At 36.4% G+C, this 14598-nt stretch overlaps 1 protein-coding gene across 2 annotated transcripts in view; it reads left to right on the forward strand.

The window, feature by feature from the left end:
• TMEM67 (transmembrane protein 67) overlaps nt 1-14598 on the forward strand; it is a 48460-nt gene that overhangs the window by 17922 nt on the left and 15940 nt on the right. For both annotated transcript variants that reach the window (XM_089517627.1, XM_089517628.1), the window contains exons 10-22: nt 862-948; nt 2121-2186; nt 2372-2531; nt 3336-3459; nt 4554-4659; nt 6467-6523; nt 6682-6780; nt 8731-8829; nt 9209-9295; nt 9899-9998; nt 11849-11988; nt 13018-13158; nt 14322-14402. In XM_089517627.1, coding sequence (XP_089373753.1) covers nt 862-948; nt 2121-2186; nt 2372-2531; nt 3336-3459; nt 4554-4659; nt 6467-6523; nt 6682-6780; nt 8731-8829; nt 9209-9295; nt 9899-9998; nt 11849-11988; nt 13018-13158; nt 14322-14402 — 1347 coding nt within the window. The remainder of the gene's footprint in view (nt 1-861; nt 949-2120; nt 2187-2371; nt 2532-3335; nt 3460-4553; nt 4660-6466; nt 6524-6681; nt 6781-8730; nt 8830-9208; nt 9296-9898; nt 9999-11848; nt 11989-13017; nt 13159-14321; nt 14403-14598) is intronic.

Here is a 14598-nt window from a genome sequence, read left to right on the forward strand (position 1 = left end):
AAAATGCCCCCTTTAATGTTTTGAAACAGCTGGACAATCTAGTTTGATACTATAACCAGCATGCTATACTGTGGGCTGTAATTTATTTTATTTTATTTACTGTATTTATAACCCACCCTTCAGCCCTAAAGGCTCTCAGAGCAGCTTACAATTATTATTATTTTTAATTAGACAGTTCCCTGCCCTCAGGCTCACAATATAAAAAGACACAACACAAACGGAGATGGGAATGGTGGTGAGGAAGGGGATCAGGTCCAGCAGTTCTTTGCATGTCCTTCCCAGTCTTCCCAGCCAACCTTACTTCTCAGTTCCCTCACAGAAGTTAAATTGTGTTTCAGCACTCCATTGTTAAGTTTTTGCACACACCACAACAGCTCAGCATATTGCTAGCGGGGTTGTAGAAAGATTAATGATATGCACATGTTTATCACTAGTATGATGTAAACTGTCAGATGACTTAATTTTTGCAAAACCTAGATACTTGTATGTGTTTTCCTCTATTATCTGTTTTGATGAAGCAGTTCTATATTTTACCTTTGTTGAGTCCTGATTTATTATGTAGCATTCTCCTTTCATTTCATTTCATTATTTTTCTTTTTCTCTTAAAATAATGGTCGTCATGTTCCACCACATTTTGAAATAGCAAATTAAGTTTTCACATTTCAGTGGTGATGCTTATTTATAGCGAGCTTAACAGTAAGTGGGATTTACATTTTGATATATGAATTCCTTTGCTAAGTTTGTTTTATCAAACTGCAGTGAAACAAGTATGATACTAATAACATTCTTGTTTTTAATGTTGTATGTATGTATAAAAACAAAAATATCAGTTCTTAATGCCACATTATTTTATGTTCCTAGAATATAAAATTGCAATTTATTGCAGCTTCATATGATCCAGAGGGAAATTTTCTTCAATGGCAATATTTAGAAGGTGGTATTTTACAGGTAAGATAGACTTATGTAATTAGTGTACTTTATCTATACAGGCTAAAGTAGATTTGTGGGGTCATGTCATCTTCAAAGGAATTAACACAACCTAGTGTTAATTTGGAAACATGACTTTTGCTGTCCCATGAATATGATTTCTAAACATTAGCAACCTGGAGCTGTACTGTAAATCAGGGAATGACAACTGTGTCAGGTCAATCTTTTGCCTGGCAAGTATGGCATGCCACACTGCTCCATTTTTATCCAAAAATCTGAACTAAGGGACACTTCTTGGTTTGTTAGCATGTTGATAGTTGTGAATATTTTGAGCTGATCTCAAAGTCTACAGGAACAGTGATTGACATTGTGGACTTTCTCAAGTGTTTTTTGCCGAAAATAATCAGGAGTGCAAAAATGGTTTGAGTTCTTGCTGTAGCTTCACTGTTTGTAATTCCTGGTCCAAAAGAGGAAAAAATGTCTCAATCTAGTCCTGTTCATGGCTGTGAATATGCCAGAATCCACACATGCTGGGTTGGGCCTGTTTACTTAAACATGTAGTGGGGGAAGTGTGGTAATTTTTCTTGATATGGAAGTGGATGAAGCAGTCCTTGCTTACGCAGTTTGGAGTATGCATTAGAGCCCCTATGTGTTTTGAGGGATCACTAGATGAAAGACGATTTGTTTCCTCTCTGCAGATTTCCTCATCATTTATACATGAGGTTAACAGAAGGAATTCAGATAATTTGGTCACATATCTTTACTATCCTGGTGGCGGCCATCTGAAATGTTCAAAAAGTTATTTGATTTTATGAAGATTGGGGCTCTGCAAACCATTTTGGCATGTGTGATGGTCCTGCTGCTCTCAAAAGAACAGAACTCAAAGACAGAACTCCATATCAATCAAATGAAACTTTATTTGTACAATGCTTTTTCTGCCTTTACACCCAACTAAACTTTATTTTTCTACTTACCCCCATCCACTGAAGCAGGTTGCAAGAGGAAGTGGGTATAAAGACCTTCCTGGTTCATTGACAGAAACAGCTCCAGATCTAGAAAAATGCATTGAATCTCATTCATTGTATTCTTGCTTATTAATTTAGAAATAGGTTTTTATTTCTTTTTTTTTTTATTTTGAAGATTTTGCCAAAGAATGTCAAGTATTTCCTCTTTTGTTTTGTTTTGGAATGCAGCTTTGCCCAGATACATTGACCAGACTGAATGCTGCTTACACCTTTGGGACAACTTACCAACAAAAAGTGAGCACCTCCTGAAATGGTTTTATATGTTTCTGTTAACCACATTTTAAATACTGCTAAACTATGATAAACCATGAATAATTTCAAAGAAGGAATATGCAACTTTTAGGTTTATCAGAAATTTTGTCAGAATATTCATAATGTGTGTTTAATTCTTCCATTTTAATGTTAACTTTTTTTTCCAGTGTAAAATTTCAGTTTCCAAGATTTTAAAGGATTATTCTAATCCAGTGTTTTATGATGTGTTCCTTGAATATTATGATGAAGAAGATAAACAACAATACCTTTGGGCAGTGCCAGTCTTAAACTTAAATCTTCAATATAATGAAGTGTTTATAAATAAAGGTAAGAATGTTGTATTGATTTCACAGTTCTCAGTGCAAAGAAATAGAATAGCTAGCTTTCACAACAGAGGAGAATGGGACGTATGGTAATGTAGAGTCCTACATGTCCCCTTCCCTCCAGTGTAAATCCAAGGAGACAGAATGCTTTTGTTTTAATTAAGCATAGTTAAGCACAGGGGAAGAAAGCACATGCCTTGAGTTGTTTATTCCATTATGTAGAGTTACTGTTATTCCTTAGTAAACCAGAACTCATTTGGCCCAATACAGTCCTAATTGGATTAACAAATCAGACTATCTGCTACAGAATTCAGGCTTTGGCTGAAGTGCATGCACAGCCCTAGTTTTTATTGTAGTTGCCTATATATTGCCCCCTATATATTTAGAAACATGTATCTTTTTTTATTTAATTTTTTATAATATTTCCATAAACAAATATCTTCCTACATTCTATTACATACTATTACATTTTAACACATTTTTATATACCCCTCAGTGCTCCCCTTCCCCGGAGCCATTTCCATCCTTATATTCCATCCAAAATTTCAGTTCATCTTCTGGAGGTAATCCTCCATCTTCTTTGAGAAACATGTATCTTAACAAAAGCAAAAAATTGACATTTCTCTCAAAACACAGACTGTTTTGTTTAATCGGCCTCATTGTAATATATCAGTGACAATAGAATGCACATCTCTTTATTTTTTTAAATTCTATTTCCATATTAAATATTTTCTTTACATATTGTAATTTTACATAGGTTTTTTGTGAGTTTTTCAGGCTGTGTAATTTTACAATTTGTTTTTCAAAGGTAGCAATATGAACAACTGGCTTTTGACACGTCGGATGTTTTTGGTGGATACTTTAAGTGGGCAAGAGAATGACCTGGGAAACCAACCAAGAATAATCCGAATTGCTAGTGAAATAACTATAAGGTGAGCTTACATGAAAATTGGAGAAAGGACTACTTCAGCTTTAGTTTATAAATCTCCCTTATCCAAAATACTCCAGAAACCAAAACTTTTTTTCATGAGTGGCTGAGAGTGGCAGCTTTGCTTTCTGATGGTTCAGTGTACAAAACTTTGTTTCATGCACAAAAATATTTAAATTATTCTAGAAAATTATCTTCAGACTATATGTATAAGTTGAATATGAAACATAAATGAATTCTTTAGATTTGTGTCCCATCTCCAAGATACCTTATGTGTGTATATACAAATACAGGTAATCCAAAATCTCCCAACACTTCTGGTCCCAAGCATTTTTGATAAGGGAAATGCAACCTATATAAATTTCGATTCTACAATTTGTTAGTAAGAAAGACAAAACTTAAGGGAAGGCACTATTCTTGCTAACAATACAGTTCTGTGATGACTTCATGGTAGTAAGATCCACTGAATTTAATTGAACTTATTGCCAAGTAAGGGTGTGTAGAATTGGAGCCTAAAAGTGTGTGAAATAATGCAGATAAGGTCCTTGATTTAAATAAGAAATGCTCTTGTAAGTAAAAACACCAGCTGTACAGGTAAAACTTCCTAAAATTTAATCTGTAGAAGCTCTTTCTCCTGGAGAGGGTTGTTGTGTGCATTCAAATTATTTCTGACTTAAGGTGACTCTAAGGTGTCGCTAACATGGGGTTTCTTGGACTGAAACTGTGACTCACCCAAGGTCATCCAATGGGTTTCCATGGCTGGGCGGGGTGTTGAACCCTGGTCTCCAGAGTCATAATCCAGTGCTCAAACCACTACAACAGATTTAGCTGTTTTTAAAACTATTCAGTAGCTTGACTTTCTGAGACAGAGAGACAAAATCTGGAGAAGTTCTCTGTATCCAAGTGATTCATTGTAAGAAACCAACATTACTTGTACTGAAAGTCAGACTAAAACTGAGTTCATATTTCACTTGCTGTATATAGCAGTAAATATATCCATTTTTATTGACTGATTTTATTGAATTTGGATTTTTTAGACTCTCTTCTTCTGATTTCCTTTTATTTCTAAGGTTGCATTTTGTCCTGTATATTTTGCAGCATTCGTCTTGTGCCTAACACTCAAAGAGGAGCCATCTATCCCCCTTTGATTATAATTGCCTACAGTGATGTTCTGGTCCAAAATCCCAATACAGAGAGTGTGCTGGTGAGATCTAACTGCTACATTGAACTGAATTTTCTGCATTTTATTTAACAGCAAGTTAGGGCCGGAACAGACAGGCCAAAATAAAGCTGCTTTGGGGCACTTTGGAGGTATGCTGTTTAAATGATGCATGCATCCTAAGAAACTGGAAGCCGTGCCAAAGCCATGCTCCAGTCCTAAAGACTGGAGTGCAACTTTGGTGCAGCTACTGGCCTCTTAAGATGCGTGTGTAAATGCTGTGTATTGCCTTATTTTCTTGGTTTTTAGTAATAATGCAGGGACTTATCAAAGCCTATGGCTTCCAGATTGCCAAGAACATGTCACAAGCCATTTGTCATAGTGTATGCCTTCCAGATGCTTTGAATTCTGGCAATTCTCAATTAAGCACTGCTTTGAAAGAAAAAAAGGAGATGAAAGAGGTTTTTTTTTTTAAAAAAAAAAAGAGCATGCTCTCAAGAACAGGTTTTCTCTCTTCACTTGTTTACTCAGTTTTTAATCTCTTCTTTCTTTCAGGCTGCTGGTTAAGGCTTCCAAACATTTTTTGCACACAAATTTAGGATTATCATGAACAATAATTTATATAACATAATATATTTGTTCTTGCAGTCTGTGAGGTGGGTTGCTGTCACATCCATCTTATGAATGGGTGGTGTCTGTAGATGATTTGTAGATGAAAGCTTCATATTTAGGGCTCGTATACTTGCCAAAATATTGCAGGCTGCCCCCAGTGTATTCTGGATACAAATTCTCCCTGAATTTGCCCCTTCCCTTGTTAGTTTTTCCCAATGACAACAGGCTGCTACTTTCCCACATGGTCCCCATTCATTGCCTGGTGGCACTGCTAAAGTCAGAACAGTGCACCCAGATATTAACACTGGGTGCCTCATTCTGACCTCATAGTGACTCGCACTCACAGCAGCATCACTGGGCTATGAACCTGGACCGCAAGTGAAAAGGCAGCTGCTGTTGTTGCTGAAAACCCACAGCAAATTGTGAGTTATTTAAATGAAGGTTAGGGGGAAGGAGCCCCAAATCAGGTGTAGGTATCATGAAGATATTCCAGATCCAATTCAGCATTTTGGCCCTGAATCTGTGGCACAGATGCTGTGTGCTGAAACAGTACATATTCCAGATCCTGTATGTGGATCGTAGGGATCAAGCAGACCAGTAGCTTGGCGTAGCCTCTGGCTGCTGCAGCCCAGGTAGCTTCCTATTCAATGTGGGTCTGTGGTGACCAGACACTGCGGTCCTGATTAGGCCACCAGCAAGGAGCACTTTTTTGTGCTCCTTTTGCCAGCAGCCCTGGTGCAGCTTTGGTGTGATCCAGGGGTGTGCATCATCTGTAAGCCACAACCCCGGATCAGCCCAAAGCTGGCACTTTTGGCCTGTGAGTTTCAGACCGTAGACATCAGCTAACATTTTTTTCTACTCTCTTGTGTGATTGTGCTGAGCACTTTTTAAAGTTTCAGTACAAGAATTAGATGGCACAGGAACATGAAGAGCAGGATGAGAACAGAAACAAAAATCTATGGCAGCATGGCTCTTCAAAGCAACCATGAACTTGCTAGAGGAAATAAGTACCAAATTCATCGTCAACAGGCATCATAAGTTCTCAAGAGAGTCTGCTTTTTTATGGAAAATAGTCTGTCTCTGTGGAACTGAAGTTCTTTGTATTATTTGAGCAATCCATCATTTACATTTAATTTCACATTCTTGTATTCTGCATACCGTAATTTAGTGCAGCATGCAATGTAACATTCAGGTAAGTTTAATTTGATTAATGTGTTAAAATAATTTTTTTTCTATTCAGGTTTCTTTTTCAGTTGATTATGAAATGAACCAGTCAGAGGCTCGTATTCAAACTGATGTAAGTTCTCTGCCCGTTTTAGATTATCATTTCTTTAGAATTCCTCTGCTGTGTCTCTAAACCTACTGGAGAGTAAGATCCATTGATCAAAATAGGACTTACTTCCCAGTGGCCATGTGTAGGATTGCACTGTTAACTTATTTATCTTTTTACTTTAGATAGCCCTTGGTGTTCTGGGTGGCTTGGCAGTTCTGTGGTCTCTTCTCAGGACTGCTGGCTGGAAGAGGCGTATAGGGAGCCCGTTGATTGATTTGCAGGTATGAATAGCGGCAAATCTTAATTGTCATGCAATACAGACTCCTTGACATTAAGCACACTACACCTCTAGTGTTCATTGGGATTTGTATTTGGTGAGATTGATCTGTCAGAATCTCAAGATTCTATAGAACAGAGTCATGGCAATTAAAATGGTGTCAAACTGCTGTATGGATACACCCTATGACATTATCAAGTATCAATCCCCTAAAAATATTTGCAGGATCATGGCCAACTATGCAATCTCAAATCCTGAGAAAAACAAGGAAGGAAAATCAGTAAGAAAAATGTAAATGCTGTCAACAGGAGTAAAGATTATGAATCAGAAAGATAATTCCATCATAGTAAATGAAACATGAGAGAGCTAGTGGTGGTAGATCATCTTGTGGTGGTAGGAGCGGTAGACCATCTTGTAATGACCTTGCCAAGAGAGGGTAGAAACACTGAAAGGCATACGATAGAATTCAGTTCTTCAATCATAGAACTGAAGCTAATTTTGATACTTTTACCACTGTGAGAGAGGTAGGAGTGCCCAGACAGATCTTTGGAGGTGGGGGGACTGGATCTTCTACTGACAAAGACCTGAATGTACTGCTGGCTCACTGAAAGATATTGCTGTGTAGTCAGTCCAAGGTGCCTGTTCAAGATGTATATACATATATGGCTGACATGCCAAGAAGAAATGCTGACTTCTCTTATAACTATGTGACTATGGTTGCAGATCATAACTGAAATTTGAAATGAATGAAGAGGGGTATTTAATTTTCATTATCTGTTCCTCTTTTATTTAAAAACATTTTCATTATAAGACCATAAACTTACATAGTCATTCTTTCATTTTCTAAGTGCTTTTTAAAAATAAAATTGGTTGTATCTAAAAATCTGAGGTAAAATTGTGTCAGACTGGATTGATCCTCTTTACCATGTGTGGTTGCAAGGATTCATGTGATCCAAGGTAACCTTTCGCATAGAAACCATCCTCTTTAGCTTCCCTTCACTGTATATTCCCTGCTTCTACCTATGGCACAGTGAAGGGATTTTGTTTTGTTTTTTTGCTGTGCCTAAATTGCTTATTTCTTTAGTTTTGAATACTCTTTCTGTTCTTAACAGAACTAAATGTATTTGAAAGTGTCTGCTGTTATAGCCTTGCCTTTCTATTTTTAAAAAATATTTATTATCTGGTGGTGAAGTAAAGCATCAGTAATTGAACTGTGCAATTCTGTACACTAGATCTAGACTTCGACTCATTGAAGTTTTGCTGGCCCTAAAAAAAGAAGCTGAGCAGCAGTTTTTCTAGCACCTCCCACTGCCACAGCCCTCCAGCGCCACATCCCATGCTGTTCTGGGGACCTGTGCTTGAAGCACCTTCTGGAACATTATGGAAGTAGCACTGTCACCTGACGGAAGAAGGCAAAATAAAGGGAAAATATTGTTGTTTTCCCTTCCTCCAGCAAGAAATGTCATTGACAGGAAAGCAGGTCTGGATCCAACCTATTGTTTTCAGTGGGACTTGCTCCCAGCTAAGTTCCTATAGGATTGATGCCTAAATCCCCTTTTATGAAAGAAAATGTCCAAACAACTTTTTAAAAGCAGCCTGCCCCTGCCATATATGTTTTCAGTTAAAATTTAAAAAAAAGTTCAGTGAAGGAAAATGATAAAATAATCATGTAGTCATAGTAGTACTATAATCATATACTGTATAAGATGTGTTCATTTGTGCAGATTCACCCTTAAGAAATTGTGAAGAATTGTTATCTCCATGCAGTTCCAAATGCAAGTGCTATACATGTTCCCATCCACCTCCACATACATCTTTTCTGAAATGTAGAACTACTGGATATCAAAAATGCCTGTGTCAGGGCAGCCTTGAGTGAAAGCAACATCTCTGTATATCTCTGTTGGAACAGTTTGTCCCCTGTTGTGTATAATAAATTTATAATCTGGTGTTGTAGACAGTTCTGAAGTTCTTGCTGTTCTATGCTGGAGACCTTGCAAATGTTTTCTTCGTCATCTCAGTGGGAACAGGGATTTATTGGCTTGTATTCTTCAAAGTAAGTTTCTCTGTTTTCTTCACATTTTTGCAAGAAAGACAATTATGAATGAGTATATGACACCTAAATGTTTTTATGTTTTATTTTCCCTTTTGGCTATTCTCATCAGAGTATAGAGGCAAGTTTCATTTAGTAAAATATACTGTGTGTTTGTCCTTTTTTTCTCTATTCACGTCCTTCTTTGACTCTAAATGTGCTTGCATTAGTAAAAAGAGCTAGTTTAAATGCTCCAAATCCTACTTTTCTTCAAGCTTTGGCAATTTTTGTAAGAGCACCTACTATTTTTTATAGCCAGATGCAGGAGTTGGTGTAAGATGGTGTAATATGATGAAATGTGTTTAGCTACAGTCTGTTTTAATAGAGGCCTTTCATTCTTCAGGCACAACAGTTTGTTTCTGTTCTCCTACCTCTGCCAAGTCAAGAAGATAATTTTGTTTCTTATCTTGGATGTGCATTTACTCTGAAGGCAAGTTATCATTTTGGTACTGCAACTATGCTTGTTTTTCAGTGTAAGATTATTTCTCTGTACTTAAATTTTAAAAGATTAGCACTAGCTTGGCAAGTTCTCCTTTTTCTGAAAAAATAAACAGAGGTAATTAGGCGATAGTAGATGATAAGAGGGTAAATTGAGTTCCTTTTTCTTTTCTTTTCTTTCTTTTTTTTTATTCTCGTTAGTAGGTATAGGGGGTCGGGGGAGGGAAAGGGGGGTGAGGAATACGTAGAATAAATGACTTGGGAGGGGAAGGGTAGGGGTGGATGCCATGTTTGTGTATGTTTGTCGGACTGTATATACTTGTATTGTTTGCATTAAAATTTAATTAAAATAATTTATTACGTTTGTCTCGTTAAAAAAAAAATAAAAAAAACAGTTTTTAATTAATTAATTGTTTGTTTGTTTGTTTGTTTTGCATATTTTCACCATGTCTGCAGCCACCTCTACTGTATTGCATGCAGTAAAAGGGATTATATGTATTTAATTCTGAATTATGCTTGCCTGTTTCAATTAATGGTCTTCCTTTCCCAAGATCTAATTTAAGTTCATTTTTTTTCCACAAAATGATTTCCTTAGGCACTGCAATTTTTGCATCTGCTTTTTTCCCAGCTTACTATTGATATATTTTTCATTGACTGGGAGCGTCCTAGAGGAAAAGTTCTTAAAGCAATTGAAGGTATTTAAAACCAACCATTTCATGCATTACTAGAGTACTTATTGTAGTCACCATATAGTTATGTCTGATGACAGGTGTCCATGATCTCTCCTCCATAAAACAGAATGATGGATACTTCTGCTACTGTGTTGTTACTACTGCTTGGATACCCCTTGCTTTACTTTTTTTCCTCACAGATACTGTAGTTCTACATGACCCCTTCTAAAATTGTGAAGTCTCTACTTGTGTATTTTACTCAAGTAGCAATACAGTCCTCTGTGGATTGCAGAATAGAAGTTAAGGAATGACAAATGTAGTTTTGTGCCCAAGCCCTATCCTTCAGTAAAGGGTAAAACACTTAGATAGAATACTTTTGATTCTGGAATGTGTTTGCCAAAGGCAAATTTTGAACAGAAGGCCAACACTCTATGCGGAGCGGTACCTTTATGAGTTGCTCCTTGTACTATGTAAGACCTAATTGAAAAGACAGATATAAATGACAGTTGGCAAAAATGCCACAGTGTATGTTCATTTATTAATTTGTTCATTTACATTTATTAATCAGCCTTCTACCTAGAGAGATATATTACTGAGCGATTACTGGTACAGTGGGCCCTTGGTATCCACTGGGGTTTGATTCTAGAATCCTCTGTGGATAACAAAATCCATGGATATTCAAGTCCCTGTAATTACAATGAAAGTAAAATTGTGTCCTTATATAAAATGGCAAAATCAAAGTTTGCTGTTTGGAATTTTTTTTAAAAAAAATTCAAGCTGTAGATGGTTGAATCTGGGATAAAGAATCTGGATATGGAGGGCTGATTGTACTTAATTTTTTTACTATTGCAAAGCATATTGTTGCTTCTCCCATTGGCTTATGGGTTGATTCTATTTTCCATGAAAATCACCATTACAAGAGGAAGATCAGTTTCCAGGTATCCCAGGCACCATATAATGCACCTTGCTCTAAGTGCAAGTTGCACTGGGATTGCAAAAGTGAAGAGAGGCACACTCTGGCCCCTGCAACTGATCAGGCGAGCAAGGGCTACTGTATCAGTTACAGCCTCCTTTTATCCAAACCAGACCACCAGTAATGGAAGATCAACTCACATCCAGTTCATTCCAGGTGCTTATTTATCATTTACGGTACTATTTGGTTCTGGCATTGTCAAGCTGATCACTACCTTCTCCCTCTATTCCTTCCCTTTTCTATTCTGTATTTTGTCTTCATCCCTGCAGTAAGGGTTACAAATTCCCCCCTCCCCTTTAATTTATGAGAGTTGATGTAGAAGATGATATTTTTCTAAAAAGGAGAATTAAAATATAAATAGAAAAAGATTATATTTATTCCAGTTTACCACAATCTTGAGACAGATTCCAATACAGATTTTAAAATAAAATAATGAAGACATGATAGTGGATAAAGCCAACTTGTCGGATTCTAGGTGCAATTAGTAGGTGATATTTCAAGAAGCAAAAGCAGTTATGTTTATGCATACAGGGACACCTGTCTGTGAATAACGCAAACATGAATAAGGAAAATGGCCAGTTTTGTGTCTTAACTGTATTACAGCAGACAGCAGAAACCAATATGCTGTCAAGTCTTATGTTGCTGTACAGACAATCTTAAGCATCTCTTAAATTCCATTGAGTCCAAAAGCACTGGTTAATTGTTGCCTAAAACCAACATCCCATGATACCAGACCACCAACACAACTAAACCTTCTCCTCCTCCCATACCTTCTACAGTACGATGCATTTCCTGAAAACTGCATTCATAAGAAATGTTTTGTTTGACCACATGTTCCACTAAAAATGGGTAAAGTTTTTGTGTCATGGACCTTTTGAAAACTAAAGTTCTTTCTCCATAGGAGAAAGTGGCATAAGAAGTATTTCTGCACCAGTCAGCATATGGAGAACATATTTCATAGCAAATGAATGGAATGAAATTCAAACCATCAGGAAAATAAATCCTGTCTTCCAAGTATTTGCAGTTCTCTTCTTTTTAGAGGTGATTTTCGGATTTCGTGATCATTTATTTGGTGTTGACATGTGTGTAGCATTCCATCTTATTTGGCTGAGACAATGGTGGTGTTAACACTGTGAGTTGCATGCTCTGTGGATGTATTATTTTAATTAATAATTGTATTATAGTTAAGTTCAGTTATCTGTGTTCATGTTATATTCATGCAATTCATACACACAAGATGTTGCATATTAAAACAATTTACATAAGACAAGTAGGCATCAGTCTTTTATAATCTGTCAAAGATGTGACATCAAGTAAAGATTTTATATATATGTTCGTGTGTGTGTGTGTGTGTGTGTGTGTGTGTGTGTGTTCACGCTGAATAAAATGATTAATTGATGCTGTATCTTTAGCATGCTGTGTGAGACAGGTAAAGATTGTGTCATATATCTGTCATTAATAAGCAACACGGTTATGTGTTAAAGCTTCTTCTTCATTAACTTTGGAGCTATTGTCAGTGTTCCATTCACTTTGGATTAGGGTTACTGTAAATAATAATACTTTGCAGCTTTGTGTCTTGACGGCCAAGTAGTATTTATGAAGGAAAAAGTAAACCAGGCTGTTCTGTTTACTACTTTACATCATTAACCAAGATTGCAGTCAGTGTTTATTCATCAGAATAGCCAAATCTTTAAGTTCCAGTACTAACATTGTGCCATATTGATGTAAATTGATCAAAACTGATTCATCTGATTTTTCCAAGATAATGTAATAAAACAATTGCAAAGTTAATGAAACCATTTTATTCTGACAGTTTCAAATTATCTTCTGAGTTATTTAACAAAATTAGTTATGTTTGCATCATAATTGCAATCTTTCTCTACAATAACTGCTCAGAGTATTACATTTATTTGCATAAAATTGGAAATTAACAAAGTTTTACTTGGTATTTTGAACTCTAATATATACACTAAAACAACTGGAGGTGGTAATCCATGTAATTTAAAGAATATTTGCTAGGACAGCAACGAGTGAAGTAATCTACAAATGTTATTAAAATTATTCTTTCAGGTTGTAGGATTTTCAAATCTGGCCATAATGGATTCCTCTTCCAGTCTTACTAGAAGCCCTGAGAGTTACATAGCTCCCTCTAGTCGCATTCTTAGATATGGTGTCTCTGCAGCACTTTGGCTGGTCATTGCCATAATTCAGGTATAGTTTTTCATTGCCATGACTGTACAGCTTTTCATCAGCACTGCATAGTTAACTGTCCCTTCAAATTATATCCATTAACCAATTATTTTATTGCTTTTAAGTCAAGACGCATACCTGACTATTGATTTGTGGTTTTCCAAGTTTTCTTTGGAAGTAGCTATTTGAACATTTATTTCCTTGTGGAAGAAAATAGGAAGTGAATAGCTATCAACTATTAGCGCAGAGGTTCTTCAAAATTAGAGCAATCTGCTCTAATCGAACTGAGCCTTTTTTCAAGTGTAAAATGGATTTGCATGTTTTAGAATGCAATCAGTAGATTTATATGTCACAAAGCAATTTATTATTGGGTTGTGCAAGGACCCATCAGTACTGTTCAGAGCCCAGTTCAGATTCAATTATGATTTTGATTTCATCCAGTTTGAAATTGAAATTCAGAATGAAATTCATATTGAAATCTCAGTATTTGTACTGGCCTTTGATTTGCATGGCAGAATTAAAATGGCCATTGTGTTTTTGCTTTTCATACAAATGCATAAATTTTGAAAATATAATAGCCCCTTCTGAGGGAATAGATCCTAACAGATTGGAAATAGATAAGTCCAAGAGATTTATCCAGCCTGATTCAAATTTTGATTTGGTGCAGGATTTGGGCCAACTAAAATCAAAGCATGCAAATTAAATTACATTAAAAATAAATGAATACGTTGGAAAGAACACACTTAGAATCTGCGGGTTTGGGCACCTAAAACAGAAAACTGCTAAATACATTTTAGGTTAAAATAAACCATGTACCTCTGCTCGTATCGTTATATGTCACCCAGGGAGAAGAGGGGACAAGCAGCAAACCTGCTTATTCTATAGTGTAACCTGTCCTTTCTCATGTCTAGCTCATTAGTCAATAAACGGGGAAGGGCAAGGCAGATGCAGTGCACTTGACTCAGGATTTCATATTGAAGTAATTGAGAATCTCACCTAATTTTGAAACTGTCCTCATCTTCTTCAGGAAGGGGTAGACCGTCTTCGCCTTTGCAAAGCAGAAACAGAATAGATAGCTGGTGTCTTATACTATTGTGACTATCCCTGTGTTAAAACTGACTCACCTAAAACAGAGAAATGAAAAGCATATTTAATGAATTCATTTAAAATTTGATTTGTTACAGATGACATACTTTTCTGTATTTTATGAAAGATTTGTCGAAGATAAGATAAGGCAATTTGTTGACTTGTGCTGTATGAGCAACGTAAGTACTTCATCCTAAACCTGGAGTTAATAGCTTTCTTCATAAAGGCTACTGATACCTCAAAACACAGGCAAAGTGCATCCCGTCAGGCTCCAGTGAACTCACTGATACCCACAATTACTTTACTTTAAAAAATCCCTCTACTGCCCTCTGGATGGCACTGGGGGCATTTTTGCCATGCCTTCTCCAATCCATT

This window comes from Sceloporus occidentalis, unplaced genomic scaffold, assembly GCF_023333645.1.
Source record: "Sceloporus occidentalis isolate IW3139 unplaced genomic scaffold, rSceOcc1.0.p SCAF_3, whole genome shotgun sequence".
Taxonomy (NCBI): domain Eukaryota; kingdom Metazoa; phylum Chordata; class Lepidosauria; order Squamata; family Phrynosomatidae; genus Sceloporus; species Sceloporus occidentalis.